A 23,843-nucleotide genomic window follows, 5' to 3' on the forward strand; every position below is an offset into this window, starting at 1 on the left:
GAACCACGCTCTCTTTCAGTATCAACATTGATTTAAAGTTTGCCTGGGTGGAATGTGCCCAGTCAGAAACTTTGGACTAGATGCGCATATGCAATATGTCAATATTTGAGCAAAGGGTGATTCTAAACGAATAGATCAAGGTGTCAATACAGACCTACAGGAATGACCAAACCTACTCTGGCTTACTAAGCCTACACTGTAAAAAAATATATATTGTTGGTTTAACTTAAAGGAAGTTAACTGGTTGCCTTATAATTCCTTCATTATAGTTCATTGAAATAATACATTCGAGTTAATAGAACAAATGAGATTGGTTTAATAAATAGAAACTCAAAATATTGTTATCTGAACCACATTATTAGTTGATTTGACAAAAGATCAAAAAGTTGTGATGACAAATCATGAACATTTTTTTTAATACAAATGTAGGCTATGTTCTTAAATTATTTGTGATAAAAGGATATTGATGGAATGAAATAAAATGTGTATGGCTTTTCCTTGTTCTTCAGTGAGGGGGAAAAATGGACCAGCTGGGCATTAAGCAATTCCAGATGCTTATGGCAATTGAGATTACTTAAATTCAGAAATGAATTATAGCCTATGTGACAGTAGGGCCTATGCCTAATGCTTTCTGTACACCTAGTACATTTAGAAAAGACTTTATAAGATTATCAGCTCACATCTAAAGACTTGGGTCCACAGTTTTTAGTCTCAGACTAAAGACTTGCGATAATATCAAACATGTTTGATATGAAAGACTAGAGAAAGACTGGCATAAATCGGGTCGCTGACTGATTATCACCTCACAATTAACGATCGAGACGACGGGAGCGCGCCGAGACTCCAGCAAGATTCTTAAAGACTGCCGGTCTTTAGTCTGGGACTGTGAAAATCCTTTGGTGTACGCCCGGCATAAAGCATCAATGAGAAAATAAGGAAACAGAATACAATATGCCTCCCTCCATGTTAAGTCTGTAAATAATAAAATTGGTAGGCTACTTGATTTTCATTTTTTTTATCTTCATGTTTCATTGTTCAGAATATTTGAAAACAGGTTAGAAGATTTTGGTTCGCGATGGCAATAATGATGATAAAGATGGCAATTGTGGCAACTGAGGGACGATTTAAATTTGTGTACAATGGGATTATTTTTCTTCTTTTTTTATAATAACTATATTTATTTCACTATATTATATTTATTTTCACGTTTGTTGAGACTGCCATAGTTTTAAACATTTTATTTTGATAGTTTAAGTTTGAACAGATGCACAGCTAGGCGACATTGATTGCACCAAGTACAACATGTTCCTGGATCAATAATCTTTGTTGATCCTGGAACAACATTTCAATCAACCAATCAGATTTGAGAGACAAGTTTACAGTTTATGTCAAGTTTAGGCTTACGACCAGGTTTAGTTGCTTCTACATCAGTGTTTTTCACCTATCATTTCCCTCTGAGTCTGATTTTAGGGCGGTATTGGTAGGGAGACGGTTTTTGGACAGGAACGTTGTTAGAACATTACATTACATTTACTGTGTTGTTCCAGGATCAACGAAACACCCAGCAAACACAGTATACGTTCCCCTAACGCTACCTTTTTGTTGTTGTTGAGAGAACCAAATAATAACATTTAAAGAACGTTCTTTTTAGGTTTTATTTGTGTTACCATAAAACCATTATGGAACGTTATGTATAAGTTATTCTAGGTTATTTTAAAAAATAATGCCCCAACAGCGGTCTGGGAACGTTATTTTACTTGCAAAAACTAAAACCTTAAAAAAAAGTTCACAGAACGTTATTATTTGGTTCTAAAAAATGCCAAACGGGAACCAAATACTAACGTTAGTGGAACGTTGTGTGTTTGCTGATCCAGGGACAAGAGAAAAACATTTAAAATAAAACGCATGAAACAAAGTTTTCAAGATGGTTTTAATGTGACCGACCGTAGGCTCGTAGGGAGGGGGTAAATCTATTAGTTTTAAAAAAAAATCAACCGACTGTGACATAAAAGTGTTAAAAACACCCATGTCGGTTTGTTTTGCTATGAAGTAGAGTTCAGAGAGAGAGCGAGAGAGAGCGCGCGTTGAGGACAGTTAAGTGGGAGGGAGCTGAACGTTTGCCCAGTCGCAGTAAACTTTCTATCCCTTTCTAATAGAGTTTGTTTAGTTTGACCTGAAATAAGGGAAGATGGCGCGGTGGAGCTGCGGTGCCACGTCTCGTTACACGACAAAGAACAAATTAAATCCATTTAACAAATTTTTATGTGCTTTTATTTCTTTTTTAAGTATTTGTCCTTTAATCGCCGAAGCTGGGCTGTACACAGCGTCGGATCAAGTTATTATTCTATCACCGGAGAATGTGGACTCAGTGCTGTATAACTCCAGCGCGGCTCGTCTCGTTATGTTTTACGCGACCTGGTGCGGACACTGTGTCGGCTACGCACCCACCTGGAAAAGCCTCGCCAGAGATATTAAAGGTTAGTGTAAGCTGTTTCCACACCTTGAAGATAAAACAGTTGTTCGTGTCCTGTAGCCTATATCATTTACCATGTAACCGGTTTCCTCCGAAAAATCTTAGTTACTGTTTTTGTTACTAGCTACAATACTAAAACTATGGCATTGTTGGTATCATTAGCCACCACTGTTAACAAAAAGAAATAAACACAATATGCCAGTAATCTTCTACAGGGTTTAAAGGGCATTTTAAACATTCGGCTAGTTACAATCACTTTTTGTAATTTTTGCCGAATGTGATGTTTTCGTGAGAGGTTTTAGCCTGCTGTATCTGATGCAACACATTGAATTCTGACACATTGAAAACTTTCAACTTGTAATAATAACAGGATCTTTCACTAAGCTGTTAACAAGTCTAGCTTTTTCAGTTGGAGACAAACAGCTAGGTGATATAATGACCCAGTGAGCTGCCTACTTTGTGCAAAGGCGTTGACCTATACACAAGCAATGTCTCAAAACTTAAGCTGTCTACCAAGTAAACGAGTGAGTGACATGCCAAGTGAGCTACCAATAGTGAGCTTAAATAGTGTGTATCACGTGACATAGTCAGCTGTCTGCCAAGTGAGGATGACTACCTGGCCATACATCATTAGTGCATTCAGAGTCAATTAATTGTAATCCATACCAAATAGGCAGTTCATTTAGGTTTTGAGACACCACCACATTGAAGTGCACATAAGTTTTTTCCTCTTCTGTTGCTCTAGTTTTGAGGTTTTGGAGATGCTAATCTAGGCTGAAGGTAACTTTGTTCATCAAAAACACTTGTTAGCAGACTCTTTTGACTCTTGGAAGTCCCCTTTGTGAAAGGTTATTGGAGCATATTGTTATAACACAACCTTAAACCTTTAAACTTTAAACTTTTTGCAACCTTACAACATGCAACTGATTTGCAAAAACGTTATCAACCCCATTATGTGCATTTCATAAACTCAGCATTCTGTGTCATGTTGCTTTTGTAGAATGGAAGCCTGCTGTGGATCTGGCTGCTATTGATTGTGCTGATGAAAGCAACAGAATAGTTTGCACCAATTTCGGCATCACAGGATATCCCACACTGAAGGTAATCTGCAGTTAGAGTACAATTACTGTTGCTGTTGTGTTTGTGTTAGTTGTAAAGGAAACCCGCAAATGTTTTTAATATCTCTGCTTGTTTTTTTAGTGTAAAATAACATATATACACAACTGTTCAAAAGTTTTGGGTCACTAAGATTGTTTTTTTTGTTGATGCATTAAAGTGATGAATAGTGACAGTAAATACATGTTAGAGATGATGTACTGTATATTTCTGATTAATACTTTCGATTTATTTAAGAATATTTCCCACAAATATATTTAGCAACTACTTTTAGTTAAAATCTAGTAGTTTAGTTTTCAACATTTTTATATATTAAAATTATTTCTGAAGGATCATGTGACATTAAAGACTGGAGTAATGGCTGATTAAAATTCAGCTTTGCCATCACAGGAATAAATTACATTGTGAAATACATTAAAATAGAAAACCGTTTTTGATCTAATAAATGCAGCCTTGGTGGGCATAACGCACTTTAAAAAAATCTTACCAACCTCAAACTTTTGAATGATTGTGATATTTCATAATTTTATGCAATACTGATTTTATACAGCCATAATTGAAACATTCAATACAAAGTTGATATTTAATTAAATATGTTGCGAACTCTGAAAATGCAAGCAACATCTGAGCAATACAATTCTCTCTTGTGTGTAACCTTATGCGTATTTTATAAAATGTCAGTGTTAAGTATGTGAATGTGTGTACTCCAATTGACAATAAATGAAAATGAAGATATTCTAAAATCATCTTTAAAAATGGTAGACTGTGTTTATGTGCCTCATGAAATATAAGAAGAAACTTTCTGTAAATTGTTCATAAAACCATTCTTAAATTGTTGCTGCCACGACAAATGATTTACACTGAAATTCATTCTGCTTGTGTTTCATGAATGAGGCCCATTACAGATTGCAATAGTTTGACTTGTGAGGGGTTTCCACTCAGATGAATCCATTTTATTCATGAATAACTGTTCTTTGTTCAGTCATGCACTATGGGTTTGGGCTATTCTGAAGCCAGAGGGACGGACTGATGTAACAGAATCTGTCAGTTCTTTGTCCATTCTCCATGTAAACATTCAGCTGTTGCCATTCCTTGAATTATTATCTGTCATCAATTTCCTTCAAGAAAACATCCTGAAATCATCACTACGCTCCTCTACTGTTTGGGTATTTTTACATCTGGATTTTGATTAGTATGTGTTTGTGTTCTTGTCTTGTAAAATAAAGTGGTAATTCTTTTAAAGGGACAGAGTCCACAGCTTTGATGAATTTTAAGAGGGGTGGTGGGGGGTTAAAAGGAAGAACTGTTGACTAAAGCTGTCATTTGGGCTCTGCAGGCAACCGATGTGAAGGTCTCAAGTAGCAAAGCTAATGATCTCCCTCTTTCTCTCTCAGTTCTTCCCTGCTTATTCAAGCAATGAGTCCATGGGGCAGCAGTTCAGCGGTAAAACTGTATTTCTTTATTCTTTTTTTTTAGTTCACTCCAAATTAAAACGTTTCTCTCAGTTACTGATGTTCATGTTGTTCCAAACCCTTATGACATTCTTTCGTCTGTTAGAAACATTCCCACATTTCAGGATGTTAATAGGGATTGGGATTAGAAGAGAAGAAAAGGGGAGAATATAAAGTTTTAAACTGTTCCAGCCAAAATAGACTGGGAGGAATTTGGGAGGATTTGGGAAGAGGAACTAGAAATTCCACATGTAGTCAAAGCAAGCTGAATATCTCACCGTATATTGTTCATTAAACTGGTTGTTTGCAAGACCACAGCAACTGTTTTTTTACACTGCGAGAGCAAACGAAAAAGCCTAGTACCACAGATTCTTGTGGTCACATTTTTAGCGCTAGTATTTTACTGACCGTGAAAATAAAGCATGACAGAACATTTACAACCCAGTCTATCAAAGTCATGAACATTGTATGTTTGTAGCTTAACCTCTGCTGTCTAGCCCCCAAAAAGTAGCATAATAGTAATCCGGAGTCTTTTGAATTCATGACAGCTTAGTGTGAGAAACAGCCCTAAATTTACATGGTTATACACTAAAAATCTTTTCCTCTACCATTACTGTCATTCTCGGGTGAACTATCCCTTCTTATGTCCAATCCAATATCTTAATCAAGATCTGTGATGTGCATGATTATGTGCATGATTATGTGCATGATGACCTTTATCTATGTATGAACATGTTTTGAATGTCCATGTAGGATCCTCGAGGGATGTGAGAGGCCTTCGGCACTACATTATCGATAAATTGGAGAAGCAACATGAGGCTTGGCCACCAGCTTGTCCACCTTTAGAGACAGCTAGGTTAGAACACAATGTCTTACTTTTCTTCTCTGATTTTAAAGCATATCTTCATTTTTATTTGCACTTTGAATCTTAAAAATTTGGACTTGAATCTCAACTTTTATCATCTCTTAGTTGATTAAATAAGTTTTGTAATGTAAAAAGCGATAGGGTCAGCGAACATGTTGGTTTTGTGAGCTTTTAGTTGACATTGCTGTTCAAAAAGTCACTCGTATGCTCATAGGGAAGGAAAAGGACACACCATGAACTTGATTTGCATCATACTTATTTCTCTATTTTAGTGTCATCTGTCAAATCATCGCAGGAAATGTTTAAATAAAAAGCGTTTTGTCCTCTGAAAGCCAATAAATAGAGAAAGCACAGAAATAGTTTAGAGAGGGATTTAAAGGTGTTTTTATTAATAAAAAAAAAATAAAAAAATCTCTTTCTTCCCACTCATTTGCAGTCTGCTTCACACACACGATTTGGCACAGGCCAAACATGCCCTTCATGTCACAAAAAAAATAATAATATATATACATGTGTATATATATATATATTAAATGTGTTAAAAAAAGTTAGCATCATAGTTAAATTAGTTCAAGACTTGCTTTTAGTAAACTCTTTAGGTAGTATATGACCTAACTATAGAGTCAGACATTGTCCTCATATAATCTTTACTTATTTGAATATAATACATTTTCTCTCCACAGTGAGGCAGAGATCGACAACTTTTTTCAGACCAACAATGTAAAGCACCTCGTTCTTGTGTTTGAGAGGAAAAACTCCTATGTTGGGAGAGAGGTGAGATCAGTTTACACAAAGATGATTTAAAGGAATAATTCATGTCATTGTTTATTCACCATGTTGTTCCAAGTCTGTATTCCTTTCATGGAACACAAAACAATAGATTTAGACTAATTCGTTCATAATGTTTTCCGTGTATTTGCAAGCTTCAATCTTTCTATTAAGACTTAACTGAAAAATACAGAATAACTTTTGTAGAATATGATTTTTCTGTACAAAATTTACTAATGTACTAATAGGTTAGGTTAGATAAGATTTTTTGATATTTTTCTTGTGACGTTGAATTTTTTTTTCTTATTTTTTTTTTCTTTAGGTGACATTGGATTTGTTGCAGTATGAGAACATAGCTGTGCGCCGGGTTTTGGACACAGAGACAAGTTTGGTGTCCAGGTTTGGTGTGACCGATTTTCCTTCCTGCTACTTGTACTACCCGTCCAGATACATCTGTAGATTGAAAGTGTAAGTGCTCCATTTCCTTCATTCATCTCTACAGCAGATGTAAAATCAGTTTACATGATTTTGCAATGACTTGAAAATGGAAATTTGCAGGAGTAAATTTTACATTAAATCATGTAAATTAAAGGTAGGGTAGGCAATTTTTGGAGCGGCAAGCAATAGCAAGCTATCTTTGAAAGCATAAGATCCCACCCTCCCTTCAGAGCGTCTCCAAAGTCACGCCTCCTTCAAAACACATGAACGCACACAGCAGAGTTTGCAAAGCGTCACGAGACGAGAGACGACGTTAAACTACGTAAACTACCTAAAGCACATAACATTACAATAATAATGATCTTAAACAACTTAGAGTGCTGACCTGTACCACCTGACTGCTGCAGATTCATTTCAGCGTTTGATAGTGTTGCGTGTTGCCATTGAAACGCAAACCGCTCCGAGTATAACGTCACAGGTTTCCATCTCTTCCAAATGCCTCAAATCATGTTTCTTTTTGAGAGGAGGTGTGCTGTTACTTTTCTAAGCAGACTTCCAGATTTTGATTGGTTTTTATAAAACAGTTGAAAAAAATCATATAGATTTGAATTGGAAAGAACAAAATTACACACTTCGCCTTTAATCTCTCTTTCTTGGTGTATAAGCATGAACTAGAGCTGAGGCATTTAACTCTTAGATTCTTATATTTAAGTATTAAGCATTTGCCTGATCCCATCTTCTCAGTTTTATGATCATTAGCTATTGCAGGAAAAATCTCCACAACATCTGGCAATGTTAATGAGACAACAGCGTTTTAATACATGCCATTATTCAAGATCACAGAGCTTTCATAATCATTTCTAACCAGGAGCATAAATCAGAGGTTTACTTGCTTTGTTATGCTTGTTTGAGAAAAATATTTTGGCACGGGTGTGGGGCTCTTTAGATGACAAATGCAAAAGAGAAATGATTTATGGTTGGCTTATGTTGTTTCCGTCCTCCTTGATGGTGTGCAGAGGGTGTGCGCATGTGTGTGGAGGGGGTTTTAATCTTCTACACCGAAACAATAGTGTTCATTTTTTTGCGTTTCACCTGCCAAACAGTCCCTGCTCTGCAGAGCAACAGATGGCGTGCCGTCAGGTCTGAATGCGTGATTGATCTTGTGTAGCATGCGCAAAAACACAAACACACACACACACTATCTCCACGATCTCCCCGGGCGGAACAGGTCCTCGTGGTCTCAGAAGCGTGCCGTCAGACCCTGGGGACCTCAGGCTTTGCCTCGTCTCCCCGGCGAGGGTTGATTGAAGCCTGGGTAGATGAGGGAGTGTGTGTCCGCCTGTGCGAGAGACTCAGGAATGCACAGTGCTGTTTAATGTTTGATTGCCAGGGTTAGTGAAGAGGGTAATGATCAGTAATGACATCTCATCAGCACGCCACACCCACCATCTGTTCATCTGAGGAAGAAAGGTAAATGGATGATAGTGGAAAACTAGAAGTGAGACTTGGGAGTATAAGCTCACAATGCATTCCTAGACACAATTCATATTTTTTGGGAGGGAAGTACCTTTTAACATTATCAATTTCCAGAATACTTGAATTGGAGTTTCAGGAATTCAGGAGTCAGTTTTATATCTAGAGACTGTGGTAGCCAGAGGTACAGTGGCAGATATAATGCCAAATTGTAAGATAAGGTCAGTAAGATATTTTACAAAGTGCCCTGCCTTTAATTTTACCAGGCAAAATAAAATATTTTTTTAAAAGGTATCATCTGAAATAATTGTAGGATTTCGGCCAAATATTAAATTGAAAGCTTTAAAGCTCAGTGCTGTAAGAGTTGTGTTTGTTTATTGTTTGTCAGTCTACTTAAAACTATTCGGCTCATGCCATGCAAAATAGCCTTTAGTGCTGACATAGTGTATTAAACATTTGTACTATTTACTTAAAATTCTAAATCTGTTACGATAATTGGGGCTTTTTTCATCCATAAGGCTACCTGTCGCTGTCGGTATAATTTTGAATTGACACGAAGGAAAGTAACACTTATGTTAATCAGCCAGGCGTACCGTTTTTTTAAACTCTCCTTGACATGGGAATTTCTATTAAAGTCATATTTAAAAATGTATCTCAAAATGTCCAAACATCAGTTGATGAATCTGCCTGGCCGATATATTATTCACTTTAGTCACAAATTAAATGTTTTACCTCACTTCCTGTCTATAACTCTACTTCACATACTGTCAGACATACTGTCAGAGTATGTAATGCATTTGATGAAGAACATATTTCTCGACCCACCATGTTCTGTAAGTATGCATGTTTGAATACAATCCGAACATATTTCTTCTGCCCTGTCAGATACGGTAGGTTATTTTTTTGCCTACTGTTTTATGAATGCTATGTATTCTGACATACTACTCATTTGACATGCTGCTTTTTGGATACTGTATAATAGGGAAGTAGTTATATTTGGAAGTAGAGTGACTGTCTCTACCCTATCTCTGGCTCTAAATCCACACCCTAACCTTAACCTTAACTCTTCTTTAAATTCCTGTCCTAAATTGAACTGATTCAACAAACAGCAGCTCTATAAAGATGGATTTCGAGCTCTTCTGGAGTCTGACAGACATGACAACCCCTCCACATTCTTTTGTCAAATGTTGTCACATACTTGGTCATGTTTAGTGGTTGTGACCCTCATTCCTTTTTTCTCCTCCCTTAGACTCAGTGAAGCTCGTACCTTCTACTCATATGCCCTCCAGAGGTTGCCAGGGGTAGTGCGGACAGGCAAACTCCAGACTCCCATCATTAAGCTCATCAAGAACTCAACTGTAGAGAAATGGAGGCCGTTTAACAAGTTAGTGCACACAAGCTGACATACAGTAATCAACCATTGAGCCATTTAAGCCTCTAAATTGTTCATGGTCTTCCCACATTTAGACATAATTTACATATTAATGCATAATTTAATTATTTACATGGTGACTAGATAAATGCACTGAACAAGCTGTTACAGGATGCTAAGGGATACAGGATGCTTTTATTAAGTCTTATTACACTTATTTCAGTATTTACACATCAGTACTTAATAAATTCAAATATGTATATTTGAACATACAGTACATAAATCAAAGTTTCATTTGTTTAAGGGATAGTTCACCCAAAAATGTCATATTTTACTGTACCTCATATCGTTTCAAACCCGTAACACTGCATTCACACGGGGCGTCAACGCTCTGACGGAGGGCGTCTGAAAATGGTGCTGATGTGACCTTTATTGTGACAACAGCCAATCACATTACTTTTCCAGTGTTGCATGATCACTTTTGGCTAGCGTCTGCGCTATGGTATTTGCATAGGTGATCTGATTGGTTGGCGCCTGAAACGTTGAAAAAATTTTCAACTTCTGCCGCAAGCAATGCCAGTGATTTGACGCAACGGAACCCACAATTCAGTTCGACAGAGCATGTCATCATCACCCATTCAAAGTAAACGAGAAGTGTTAACGCTGACACCCAGTGTGAATCCACTGTAAGACTTATGAAGAGATACAATCACTTTATTTGAGGAACAGAATTATTCTAGGCTTTCATTCACATATATGCATAGAGCAAATGGTAAGCCATCACATATGGAAAACACAGAAGCTTGTGTATTCGTAACATGCTAAAATCAACCTCATTGTTTCTCATTTACGCAAGAAGTGATCGTATCTCTTCGTAATACTTAAATTAAACCGCTTAATTCATATGGATTCATTTTACAAAGTTTTGGGATATTTTTGGTTTTGGTAACCTGGACTTTCAATGGAGGGACAGAAACATCCCAGGCTTCATTCAAAATATCCTAATTTGTGTTTTGAAGATTAACCGAAGTTATGGGTTTGGAATGAAATGAGGGTGAGTGAAAGATGAGAGAATTTTCATTTTGGGTGAACTATAGTGTTAACAAATCAAATCATGTGGACTTTTGTAGTTGCTTCTCATAATTTAAATGGTACACATAATGTCACCAATTGTCCTACAGAGGTTTCTATGTGTGTGTATTTAGGACGCGTGTGTATATGTCTGATTTGGAATCAGCACTGCATTATTCTCTGCGTGTAGAGCTGTCTGGACACATCAGCATCAGTGGAGACGATCTGACTGCGCTCAAAAAGTACATACATGTACTGGCTAAGGTGAGTCACATCAGTAAACACACACATTAAATATCTATTTTTTTTAAATATCTCTCCCTTCATATCATGGCAACTGTATCAGCCATGTCAGTTCCCATGAGGGAGTTCAGTTCAGTTCACAAACCACTAGAGGGAGATACACTGAACATTTCAATCTAAGAGGTGTTTTTCAAGCCTTAGCACAAATATTTTCAGTGCTTGTGGCCTTAAATGATCTTGGAGATCAGTTTGATTGTAGAAAGTAAAACATATGGTCAAATGGATGATTCAGGGAGAAAATATATTAGCACTCATGACAAAAATGGTACAGCGGGTAATAAAAGTTTGATGCTGAAATGTTTTCACAGCAGCATGTGCACTTGATGCGAAACTGCTGATGTTATTTTCTGACATTTAAGAATACATCCAATGTATTCCTTTTTTATTTTCCTTTTGAAACTCTGATCAAAGATCTAAAAAAATATTTTTAAAGGATTTGTCCAACTTAAATGATAAAACATAATTCTTTGTAATGAAAAGAAAATGATTTAGGCTGCGATTGCTTAACTTAAAAAAACAAAAACATCCAATGCATACTAAAAGCATAATTATTTGAGTTATTTAACTGTTCATAATATTTCTTTGATTCTGGGTATTTCATTGCATTGGTGTACTGTTCTATTGTTTCCTCATATATTTATTTTTTTAATTAAACATTCTCACAATCTTACTCACAAGAAATGTTCACGTCGCAATCAAAGAAATAAATATGAAATTAAGGTTTCATGGTATTATGTGACCTTATTTTAATGACAATAAATATCTCTTACATATTTTTTGATTTCGAGGGTGAAATATGAATGGAACATTTCGTAACATTGAGATTCACTCGAATATTCTCTATATGTTTTCTTTCTTCTTTCTCTTACCGTTCTCTACTGGATCAGACACGTGCCACGGATCTCTTTGATGAGGTCTGAGACAATGACCTTTCGCTGGCTTTGCGTCCATCCAGCGTAGCACTGCCAATCTCTGATTATTTAGGGCTCTCCAGGGAAGGTCTACACAGATGCCTGGAGGAGTGGCAGGGGCCCTGGTCATGCCTCCCATTAACTGTGGTTAGTTTTGTCAATATTCCCGGCTCCCTCTGGTATTCTAGTGTTAGCTGGGCCTCTTCAGAGTGTCCTTGCTGTTTTTGGCCTGCTCTTTTGAGCTGCCTTGTTAAACAGACACGCTGGCTGCATTAATTGACACTCTGTGAAGAGGAAGTGTTTAACCCCACTAAAGCAAAGCATGGAGAGATTAATGGTGGCACGGAGGAACAAGCACATTCACACACACACACACACACCCACACACACTCCGTGTTCTGAGCTGGAGATCTGTACAGTGGCTTGAATGCTAAACACAGTTAGGTTGGCTGCTTTCAGATTTGGTGCTTTAGATTAAGATGCTTAGAATGCAGACAGACTGATGTAATGGGTAATCCTGTGAACCTGCCATCTCGTCCTGAACCTACTCCTGCACCAGGTGACCCTGGGGTCTTTAAAATTACAAACAAAAATATATGTATAAGATACAGTATATGTGAAGAATAGCTGTTTTCTATTTTTATTTTGTTATTTTTAATTATTTATTATTTTACTATTTAAAAATGTATGTGTATATGTGTCTGTGTGTGTATATATGTGTATATATATGTGTGTGTCTGTGTGTGTGTGTACTATATACTGTATATATACTATATATAGCACAGCGGTTTACTGCCAGAGTGGAGTTTGACACAGCAGTGTTTTCCTCGGTCACGCTGTTGCTTAACGTATCTGGGTTTGCAGCACAATCCGGATTTGTATGAATCAGAACATGTATTTCAGGATTAAAAGTGTGGATCTTGGAGACATGAGAGCATTACAGAGAGGCTTTAGGATTAGGCTTTAGGCTTCCTGCCACGCAAGAGGGAGAGAATAAAACAAGGAATTAGAAGGCAATTTGAGTTCCAGATCCAGCCGTGCCTCCATCTTTTATCTCAGGGCATGGTGTCCTAAATGTCTGATCCTGCGTTTCCTGTTTTCATTCGAACAACTTTCAGAGATCCCTAATGTTGAGGACACCTAGCACCTGCTGTTGGTTAGTGCCGTGATAACAGGGAAACCGTTTAGATGGCTTTTACATGGCCCACTTGTATATGAGTCCCAGAGGGTGAGATTAAACGGGGGTCTTCCTCAGGGCTTGGCCAACAGATGCCTTCTCTTTTGAACCACTGCAGAGAGAGAGAGAGACTGTGGTTTCTTGAATGCTGATACTAATCGGATTGGAAATGACATATTGCTAGGGTGAAGTGGATTGTCATGGTCCGAAGGGGAGGAAGAAGGGAGAGCGGGGAGCTGAATCAGTAAGGACAGTGATTGGAAAGGGCTGTTTGTGGTTAGTGATCTATATCCCTGCTTTGGTAAATGGAATATGCAGAGGCTATATATACTCTTAAAAATGCTGGATATAATGAAAATACTGTTCGAGGAACTGTCTGAATATCAGGGTATCTTTGAAAACATTCTTTTCTTGAAAAGATAATCACTACAGAGGTCCCTAAAAGTATGTATAAATCCCTCTTAAAAATGTCAATGTTATTGGATTGGATAGCAGAGTATCATGGCATCTGCAAAAAAATTGACTTTTCTGTGCCATTATTAACTTTAACAAACTGGTCCAATTTTTAGTAGTTTTCCCTCAAGTTCACACATTGACTATGGGCGGGTAATATTTGACAACCAAATACAGTATCAGTATGTTTTATCAGTAGCACTGTACAACCAGGTTTAATTCTTTAATATTAGTTAATGTTTTATTTACTAACAGATTATTAAAAGTTATAAATACTATTGTACTTTGTTAATGTTAATTGATAAATATACTTTTTGTAATTATTTCATGTTCAATATCATAATACATTAACAAATCTTTTCAGTATATTAGTATATGTAGAAATTAACATGAAAGTATAATGAATAAATGCTGAAAAAGTAGTGTTCATTGTTATTTCAAGTGTTTTTACTAATTGAACCTTATTAAAAACAAACTTTTGCGCTACATTTCTCTAAAGTAAATGTGACTTGGTTAATATTTTGGTAGAAAATGTAATGACATACCACCCAAAACTTTTGAACGGTAGGGTAAAATGTAAGTAATTTTTTTAAAAAGTCGGTTCCATTGATTTGATCAAAATATATTATTGCGAAAAAAATAACTTTTTTATTTTAATATACTTTAAAATGTAAAAACTGTGATTGCAAAGTTGAATTTTTGAGCATCATTGCTCCAGTCTTCAGTGTCACATGATCCTTCAGAAATCATTCTAATATGCTGATTTGCTGCTCAAAAAACATTTCTTATTATTATTACATTTGTGCTGCTTAATATTTTTTTGGAAACCATGATAGATTTTTTTTCAGGATTCTTTAATGTATAGAAAATTCAATAGAACAGCATTTATTTAGGATAGAAATTTTAAAAATGTAAAAGTTTTTACTGTGACTTTTGATCAATTTAATGCATCTTTGCTAAATAAAATATGCAATACCATTCAAAATATATATATTTTTAAAGAAATTAATTGTGTTGCCAAAGTATCCAAATACTTTTGGGGCCAGTGTATATCGAAGTGTGTGAGCCAGTTGACTGCATTGTTTTCTTTACTTCGCCTTTAAACTATTAACCAGACCAAATATTGAGTCCATTAGGATTTGTATCTGTGTACTTTCTCCATGCAACTCTTAAAGAGACTTTGCAGTGTAACAGAATGATTCCACAGCCTCTCATTCACTAGCTGCCAGCACCCTGGAGAGTTATTCACATAGGCCGTGTTGTTTTGATTGCAGAGATTCAGAACAGAGTTTTCACCTAGTTTTGAACAATGCCTTTTATATGAGCAATCCCAGATTACCCTCTTCAGCATCCATGTCTGTTAATGAGCTTTTCACACTAGTTAGAGGCCAGACCAGTGCACAGATTTATTCAATTTATTTATTTATTGTGATTTATTCACACACACTCAGACATTTTCTACTTTTCCCACCTGTGCAGCTTTGATTAGCTTTCCTCCTTGGCTGCATTCTCAATGGCCGAATCTCTCAGATTAAGGAAACAAATCAGAATGGAGTGGGGCGTTGGGGTTAAGTAAATCTCTGCAAGGCTTTTTTAAGTGAGCTGCGTTTTAATAGAGATCCTGTTAGAGGGTGATGAATAGAAGACCGCACCGTGCTGAACAGATGGCCACAGGAAAATTGAAAAGACGCAAGAGCACAAATCAAAGAAAGGTGCACCTCTGGGATCCTATGGTGCCTCCCCACAAACACACACACACACACACACACACGGGCATTTGCCTGCACTAATGTGGCTGTGTTTATGGGGCCATGACGGAGTGTTAGCGTTGGCTTTGTGGCCCCAGCTCAGACACAGAATTGTAAGGTCAGCACTGGCGTCTGTCCAGGGCCATTGAATCTGTCCATTCCCTCGTGCCACATGGCTCAGGCTGGTCATTACTTCACTGAGCTTCTAGAGTCCCGTCCCGTCCCCCCCCTAACACCCCCCCCCCCCCCCACACACACACACACACACACACACACACACATTCTTTAACACTATAAAATTTGCACTGGTGTAAGAAAGAAGTGCATCTGCCAATAGTACATTCAGTGTTGCTTTTTAATACTGAAGGAAAAAGAAGACTTCATATTTAATTTTATTATTAAATAATAATGTTAAAATGTGTTTTTTGTTTCATTGATTTAAAAAACGAATTTGAATAATATATTATTATCATTATGTTTTGTAATGTCATTGTTAATAATAATAATTATTATAATTATCTTTAATAATTGTTAATGTGTCATTAATAATAATAATTATTATTAGTAGTAGTAGTTAGTGTTAGTAGTAGTAGTGTAAGGGAAAGTTACTTTTAAAAGTAATGCATTACAATATTGCAGAATAATAGGATGCAGGAGAAGAAACACTTAATTCAGCCACAAAAAAAACCCTGAACACAAATATGATGTTATTCTAAAGTCAGCTTTGCTTATTAGTGTGGTTGAATTAGATCTTCGAAGGTCAGCAGCAAAGACATTGGTTAATAAAGTGACATTAAATACATAAAGTATATTTGTGTAATTTAACATATTTAATTATTACAGGTTTGAATAATATTGAGTTTGCATTTCATCTGTTTTATAAAGCGCCTCTGCACTTACTCCCGATTTCTCTCAACATGGAGGTGTCAGTCAATAAATGGGGAAACAAAGTATCTTGTGTTACTTATTTGAAAAGTATCTCAGATACTTTGTTGTAAATGTAGATGTAATGTGTTACTTTACTAGTAACTTGAAAAAAAAGTATTAAATGTATCATTGAAAGTTGTTTTTTAACCAGAAAAAAGAACACTTCATTTATTTTAACTATAAATAACAATCAATAACTTTTGATCGATTATAACAACAACAATAATAGTGGTAACACTTTAGTTTAGGGTCCAATTCTCACTATTAACTAGTTGCTTATTTGCATGCATATAACTAGGATATTTGCTGTTTATTAGTACTTATAAAGCACTTATTAATGTCTCATTCTGCATAACCATTTCTACACCCCTTAATCCTACCTAAACTTAACAAGTACTTTTCTAAGTATTAATGTTAGGAGTTTATTGACGCAAAAGTTGTAGCTAATAGTTTGTTAATTAATAGTGAGAATTGGACCCCAGTCTAAATAATTATTGTTGTTAGTAATGTTATTATTATTATTTTTTACAACATTTAAAAAGGGTTAGCATGGCCTGTAACTGTGATCAATGTATATGTGTATGTGTGTGTATATATATATATATATATATATATATATATATATATATATATATATATATATATATATGCATATTTAAAGGAACATATTTTCATGACTGTAACTTTTCAGAGCATTGCAATGTGTACTTCCACTGTTACTTAGTGTCTTCTAGTTGCACATTAGCAAATCTAGTGGTCTCACCATTTGAAAACAGCTACTGGTGTTACAGAAATAGCTGTCACATTTATTAGGTTTAAAAGAACTTATGTAAATTATGAGATGCTTTAGCTTAGCCTAGTCCTAAACGTGTGTGTGTGTGTGTGTGTGTGTGTGTGTGTGTGTGTGTGTGTGTGTGTGTGTGTGTGTGTGTGTGTGTGTGTGTGTGTGTGTGTGTGTGTGTGTGTGTGTGTGTGTGTGTGTGTGTGTGTGTGTGTGTGTGTGCGTGTGTGTAGTATTTCCCAGGTCGTCCGTCTGTAAAGAGTGCATTGAAGACCATGGACAACTGGTTACAACTACAGAATGGGACAGAGATCAAATACAGTGATTTGAGATATGTGCTGGACAATGCTGTACAGGTTAGTCAAGCTTACCTGGGCAGAACATCTCAGAAAGTGCTCTGGTTTTAAATTTTTATTTACATTTATGACTATATTATAAATAAGAATTTTGACAACCAGACATTTGATATAGCAAAGCACTTTATTTATTTGGAAAGGTACCCGAAATTGTCAATAATTTAATGTAAGCATTTCTCCACTTAGACCTGGGTCATGAGGTCAGTGTATTGGGATACTGTCACTCATTTAAATTTATTAAAACATTTATTTAAACTATTTAAGCTGTTGCAAGCACAATTTCAAGCCATGACATTCAACATTACATGCAGGCTGCATAAAAACAATTTCATAAGGCTAAGGCATAGTGATGATACTCTATGGTTAGATGCTCAAATTTAGGCAAAAGAGCTGTGTTTACTTAAAAAATAATAAATAAATATATATATATATATATATATATATATATATATATATATATAAATATATTCCGTCATCATTTACTCACTGTCGTGTCGTTTCAAACTGGTAAGGTGTTCTTACTTCTGGAGAACACTAAAGAAGATATTTTGAAGAATGTTCAATGAAAGTCAATGGGGTACAAAACAACACTGGACCCTTGTCGCGTTCATTGTATGGACAAAAGACACTTTTGACATTTTTTATTAATATCTTCATTTGTGAAGAAAGTAAATGATGACAGATTTTTCATTTTTGGTTGAACAATATTATATAATGCTGTCATGAGGCTCCATGCCTACATACACAAACATACTCTGAAGCAGTTAGTGACATCATAAGCTTTTAGCCACCCAGTCAATGAATCAATGAGGAAGTAGGAAGGCATCCCATAAGGAAAAGGGCTGGTGTCATCAAGATCATCGCCTCTTATAGACACGCCCACCAATCAACTGCTGAGTGACTCTGCACAAGAGACTGGCCAATGGGAGATCTGGATTCATTCCAAACCAGACCAAAGAGTTTAAATGTTGTTTGATATTTGCTTTTATTTACGCATTAAATGAAATATCATTGAGGAGCTTTCATTTCCTGCAACACTCATACCTGCTTTAATTGCAGTAGCCACCTTACTTCATTTGAGGAGTGACTGAAAGGAAAATTGATTCACTTCAATTGATTCTTGTCGTTTAAGTGAAGCACAAGTCAATTGAGACTCCATTTTTGTATGTGTGTGTTTTTTTTAAGACGAGCGATGCAGTGTTGCCTGACGGTGTTCAGTGGGTGGGCTGCCAGGGATCTCAACCCCAATACCGTCGATACCCGTGTGCTGTTTGGACACTCTTCCATGTGCTTACGGTTCAGGCTAAAGAAATTGGCAGCACAGGTACTATTAATATGCACAGTGCCTCAACTAGATCACACATTAAAGGAGAACTCCGGGCAATTTTTAAGTTAATCTTGATCGTTAGACCTTTGTGAGTACTGACTATAGAAAAAAAAAACGAACCGGATTGGTGCTTGCTACGCGGACCTGCGACCGCGAATGCCCAGAGCTCCCACCCAGCTAAAACGGCAGCTATGGGGGCATGGACATAAAGAGCGTTTTTGAGCCTCTTAACAGACACAAAATGCAATTAAAATGTCTGTCCAACATGAACAGGGACCCTACATGTGAACAAGATACGTTTAGAAACTTAGCCATTGTTTCAACTCACCTAAATAGTCTTTTAGACGACAAGCTGTAGTCTCGCGCTGCAGTCCCGTGCTGTAGCCGGAAAAGGCAATGTCCAGGTGGGAGGAGCGTTGATCATGTGCGACGAGTTATGATCAGAGTTGCTTACAAGTGAAGAAGAAATGGTTCGTGTTTGTGCCTTTCCGAATTGTGGCAACAGAATGCGAAAATATAAGAGCTTAAATTTTCATTGTCTTCCTTTTCATGACCTCGAGATTCTGCAGTTGTGGCTAGTTGTACTTCAACTTGATGTGCAAACTCCCGTAGTACTACGCGCTAAAGATTACCGCATTTGCAGCGAATACAACAATACAATTACAATTCAAGTCGAAGAAGCTATTGAAATAATTAAAGCTTTGTAAATAAGACTACAAAAACATTCATGCACATATCTCTCCTCATGCCGTGTGTGTCCAAATGGAAGGATAAATAAAGTTTACATTACCTCCACAATGGTTGCACCCGTCATCGTACATGGAATGGCATTTTTCTTCAAACGGCCCCGCTGTGTTGAGTGTGTGTAGTCATCCTTGTCAAAGTGTTCGCTGCAAATGCGGTAATCTTTAGCGCGTAGTACTTCTACGGGAATTTGCACAAGTTGAAGTACAACTAGCCACAACTGCAGAATCTCGAGGTCATGAAAAGGAAGACGATGAAAATTTAAGCTCTTATATTTTCGCATTCTGTTGCCACAATTCGGAAAGGCACAAACACGAACCATTTCTTCTTCACTTGTAAGCAACTCTGATCTTAACTCGTCGCACATGATCAACGCTCCTCCCACCTGGACATTGTTTACCTTTTCCGGCTACAGCACGGGACTGCAGGGCGAGACTACAGCTTGCCGTCTAAAAGACTATTTAGGTGAGTTGAAACAATGGCTAAGTTGCTAAACGTATCTTGTTCACATGTAGGGTCCCTGTTCATGTTGGACAGACATTTTAATTGAATTTTGTGTCTGTTAAGAGGCTCAAAAACGCTCTTTATGTCCATGCCCCCATAGCTGCCGTTTTAGCTGGGTGGGAGCTCTGGGCATTCGCGGTCGCAGGTCCGCGTAGCAAGCACCAATCCGGTTCGTTTTTTTTTCTATAGTCAGTACTCACAAAGGTCTAATGATCAAGATTAACTTAAAATTTGCCCGGAGTTCTCCTTTAAGTTATTAACAGATTGCTCCCTTCTCTTTTTAAACATGGTAAATAGTAGTCTTCCTAATGTCTTGCTCAAAGACACAATGATGCTACGAACCGTCTCTCGTGGGGCTCAACCCTTAAACCTTCTGGTAATTAGCCCAGACTACATAAAATTGAATTTTTACTAATGAAATTAATATTATTGTGAAAAGGGAGGAAAATTGCTTATTTCATTTTCAAGGAAGATTTTTCTTTGTAATAATATGTACTGATGTTTATAATAAGATCAAAAACAGGTTTCCTGTAGCCAAACAATAGCAAGCTAAGGCCATGGATTCGATTCCCATGGAATGCATATCAAACTTATCAAACGTATACCATAAATGCAATGTACAGTGGGCTCCACAGATATTGGTAAATATGAGCAAAACCGTCTGTGAACATTTGTTTTTGTATTTTCTCTTCCTAGTCTTTCATTCAAAATATTCACAAAAATCTAAGCTTTAATTAAGTCAATATTATTCACAATAATCTAAGCTTTATTTAAGTCACAATTAAAATTCTGAAATATATGTATTCCACAATAATTGGCACCCCTTCATTTAATATTTTGGGCAACCTCCCTTTCCAAGATTTACGGTTGATGAACATATGGTAAGAATTCTGAGGCAATTCCTTTATACAGAATCTCTCCAGATCCTTCAGATTCAGAGGTCCATCCTTGTGGACTCTTTCCTTCAGCGTATCCCACAGGCTTTTTATGGGGTTTGGGTCAGGGGAATGCTATATCTATGACGGAAACCTTCATTCTATGGCCAGTGAACTGTTCTGTTGTTCATTTTGAGATGTGCTTTGGATCATTGTCATGTTGGAAGATCCAACCACGACCCAGTTTAAGCCTCCTGACAGGTGCAGTCAGGTGTTGATTTAACATCTGCAGGTTCTTGATGTTACCTGATGATACCATATATCCTGTCCAGGGTCTTTGGATGAAAATTAGCTCCACAGCATTAAGATCCACCACCATACTTCACAAGTATTTTTCTACATGGCTTCTGTGACATGGCTACATGTTTCTGTCTATGCCAAACCCACTTCTGGTGTTTTTCCAAAAAGCTTTATTTTGGTTGTTTCTGACCATAAAGTCCAGTCCCACTGAAAGATCCAGTAATGCCTGGCAAACTTCAGCTGGGTGGGTTTGCTGTTTGATTTAAACAAATACTTTTTTATTGCAACCTTCCCAAACAAGTTGTGATTGTATAGGTAAAATCTTATAGTTTTCTAGACTTTCTGACCCCAAGACCCAACTAGCATCTCAAATACAGGTTTTAGCAACTCATCCTCCTCAGTACATGTGGGGCCAATATAGACACTTCCTCTTCCAGGTTGATTGTTACCATCTTCAGTTGATTTAAACTTCTTAATTATTTCCCAGATAGTGGAAAAGAGTACTCCAACAATTTAACCATTATCGTTTAGCCATTTCATGATTTGTGCAGCTCAACAACCTTATGGCACACATCATTACTGTGTTCTCAGGTGTTTCCCATAGTGATGGATGACTATAGCAATTTGGCCTGTGTGTCACTTCATATTTAGAGCCCAGTGAAACAGGAAGTCATGACGTATCACTTAAGTGTTCGTGATCACTAAGGTGAACTTAAAAACATACCATGGGAATATGCTAAAGTTAGATTTTTACCAATCATTTTGGCACACATATTTTGGAGAAAAACATATTTAATTTATGGCGTATTTATATTTTGTGTAAATTAACTTCTAAAAGGGTACATTAAAGGGTACATTTTTGTGAATATTTTGAATGAAATGCAAACACAAATTTTTACTCTCAGTTTTGCTCATATTTACCAAGGATGCCAATATTTGTGGAGCCCACTGCAAGTCGCTTTGGATAAAAGCGTCTGCCAAATGCACAAATGTAAATCTATTAAAAAAAGTAAAAAAGGTCCATTTTGATTTCATGCTGACTTTTTAATTATTTCAGGCTTGTAAAAAGCAACACTATCTTTCAGAAATGTAATTTGCTAAAAAAGAACAAATCAATGAAACATCAGTCAGGAGATGTGTCGCACAGTCTGCTTTGTTGATCTGTAATTTTTTTGTACGGTTTCTGCTACAGACCTTATATGTTTCAGGCTTATGTAAATGAAACTCTGTAAGTGGTCTAAAGAAGCTTGGACTGAATTATGTGGCCCATCTTGGCCTGTTGGTGACCTCGAGCGCTACCATCAGCTGCCCTGTGTCACAACCTTCAAGGCCCTTTGGAGACAGATGAGGCCTGTCTATTGTGTAAGGAAGGCGGACATGCATTTGTATTAGGCTGTGTGTGGCCGTCTGTGCTTTCCTCAAGCATTTATGGAGCATTTAGTTGAAAAATCCTTCTTGATACAATACAAATACACACCAGAGTGTTTCATTCCAGGAAACCAGTGTGCCACTGTTATTCTTGGGCCTTGTTTTGCTGCTGGAAATGTAATTGTGTGTATAAGAGAGGGATTTGTTTAGATTATTGGAATCTGAAGGGTTAATATAAGACCTAGTGAACACAGCTTCTCCACTCACACTTAATCCAGCAGCTTACAGTGGGCGGAAGAAGAGCGGAGGGGGCATCAGCGTGTGGATGCGTGTTTGTGTTTGTGGAGGGGGTCATGTAACCTGCAGATGGAAGGCCAGGGACGGGGTGTCCATCTGTCCACTGGCAATGCTCTGGATTATGTCCACCAGCTGAACACAGAAGAAAGAAGTAACTAAATGCAACACTAAACTAACTTAGAAAGCATTCGGGGTGAGAACTGACCTGTCTCACTCCTGGTACCTGCAGGGACTTGTCCTAAGAATGTGTTGTGTTTGAAAGAATATATGCTTAGGAATTAGTGTAGGGTAATCTGGGGTCCGGAGGTTAGTGGCCCATTGTGTGTCTGAATTGACAGGTTTGAAGTTTTCATGCATTAATAACCAGTATGTAACCATTTTACTGGAGAGGTTCATATGCTATATTATTTATAATTTATTTTTTAAATTTAAAATTATGTAGTATAGTGTTATGAAGCTAATTATGAGAAATTATGCCTTGTTAGCAATATAATTAATATAATAATATCATAAAAATTATATTTTATTATAGTTGCCATTATTATTGTTGTTATGAAATACAATATTGATATATTATAAATAGTGCTGTCAATCGATTTTAAAATTAACTAGATTAATATATTAATATAAGTTTTTAATATATTTTTATAATGTAATAATTTCACCTTTAATCTCCAAATTAATGTAGAAACAACATGAAGACAGTATATTTTAAATAATTTTTAATGCATTTTTTATGAATGAA

The 23,843-nt window shown here is 36.6% G+C and overlaps 1 protein-coding gene across 1 annotated transcript in view; it reads left to right on the top strand.

The window, feature by feature from the left end:
* qsox1 (quiescin Q6 sulfhydryl oxidase 1) overlaps nucleotides 1-23,843 on the top strand; it is a 30,418-nt gene continuing 6,575 nt past the window's right edge. The window contains exons 1-10 of the mRNA XM_077224251.1: nucleotides 1-2,477; nucleotides 3,474-3,574; nucleotides 4,984-5,032; nucleotides 5,794-5,896; nucleotides 6,589-6,679; nucleotides 6,996-7,141; nucleotides 9,834-9,968; nucleotides 11,162-11,291; nucleotides 17,561-17,683; nucleotides 18,869-19,007. Of these exons, the coding sequence (XP_077080366.1) occupies nucleotides 2,189-2,477; nucleotides 3,474-3,574; nucleotides 4,984-5,032; nucleotides 5,794-5,896; nucleotides 6,589-6,679; nucleotides 6,996-7,141; nucleotides 9,834-9,968; nucleotides 11,162-11,291; nucleotides 17,561-17,683; nucleotides 18,869-19,007 (1,306 nt within the window). The 5' untranslated portion in view covers nucleotides 1-2,188. The remainder of the gene's footprint in view (nucleotides 2,478-3,473; nucleotides 3,575-4,983; nucleotides 5,033-5,793; nucleotides 5,897-6,588; nucleotides 6,680-6,995; nucleotides 7,142-9,833; nucleotides 9,969-11,161; nucleotides 11,292-17,560; nucleotides 17,684-18,868; nucleotides 19,008-23,843) is intronic.

The sequence above is a fragment of the Siphateles boraxobius genome, unplaced genomic scaffold, assembly GCF_051911475.1.
Source record: "Siphateles boraxobius isolate OS27281-9 unplaced genomic scaffold, OSU_SipBor_1 9, whole genome shotgun sequence".
Lineage (NCBI taxonomy): Eukaryota > Metazoa > Chordata > Actinopteri > Cypriniformes > Leuciscidae > Siphateles > Siphateles boraxobius.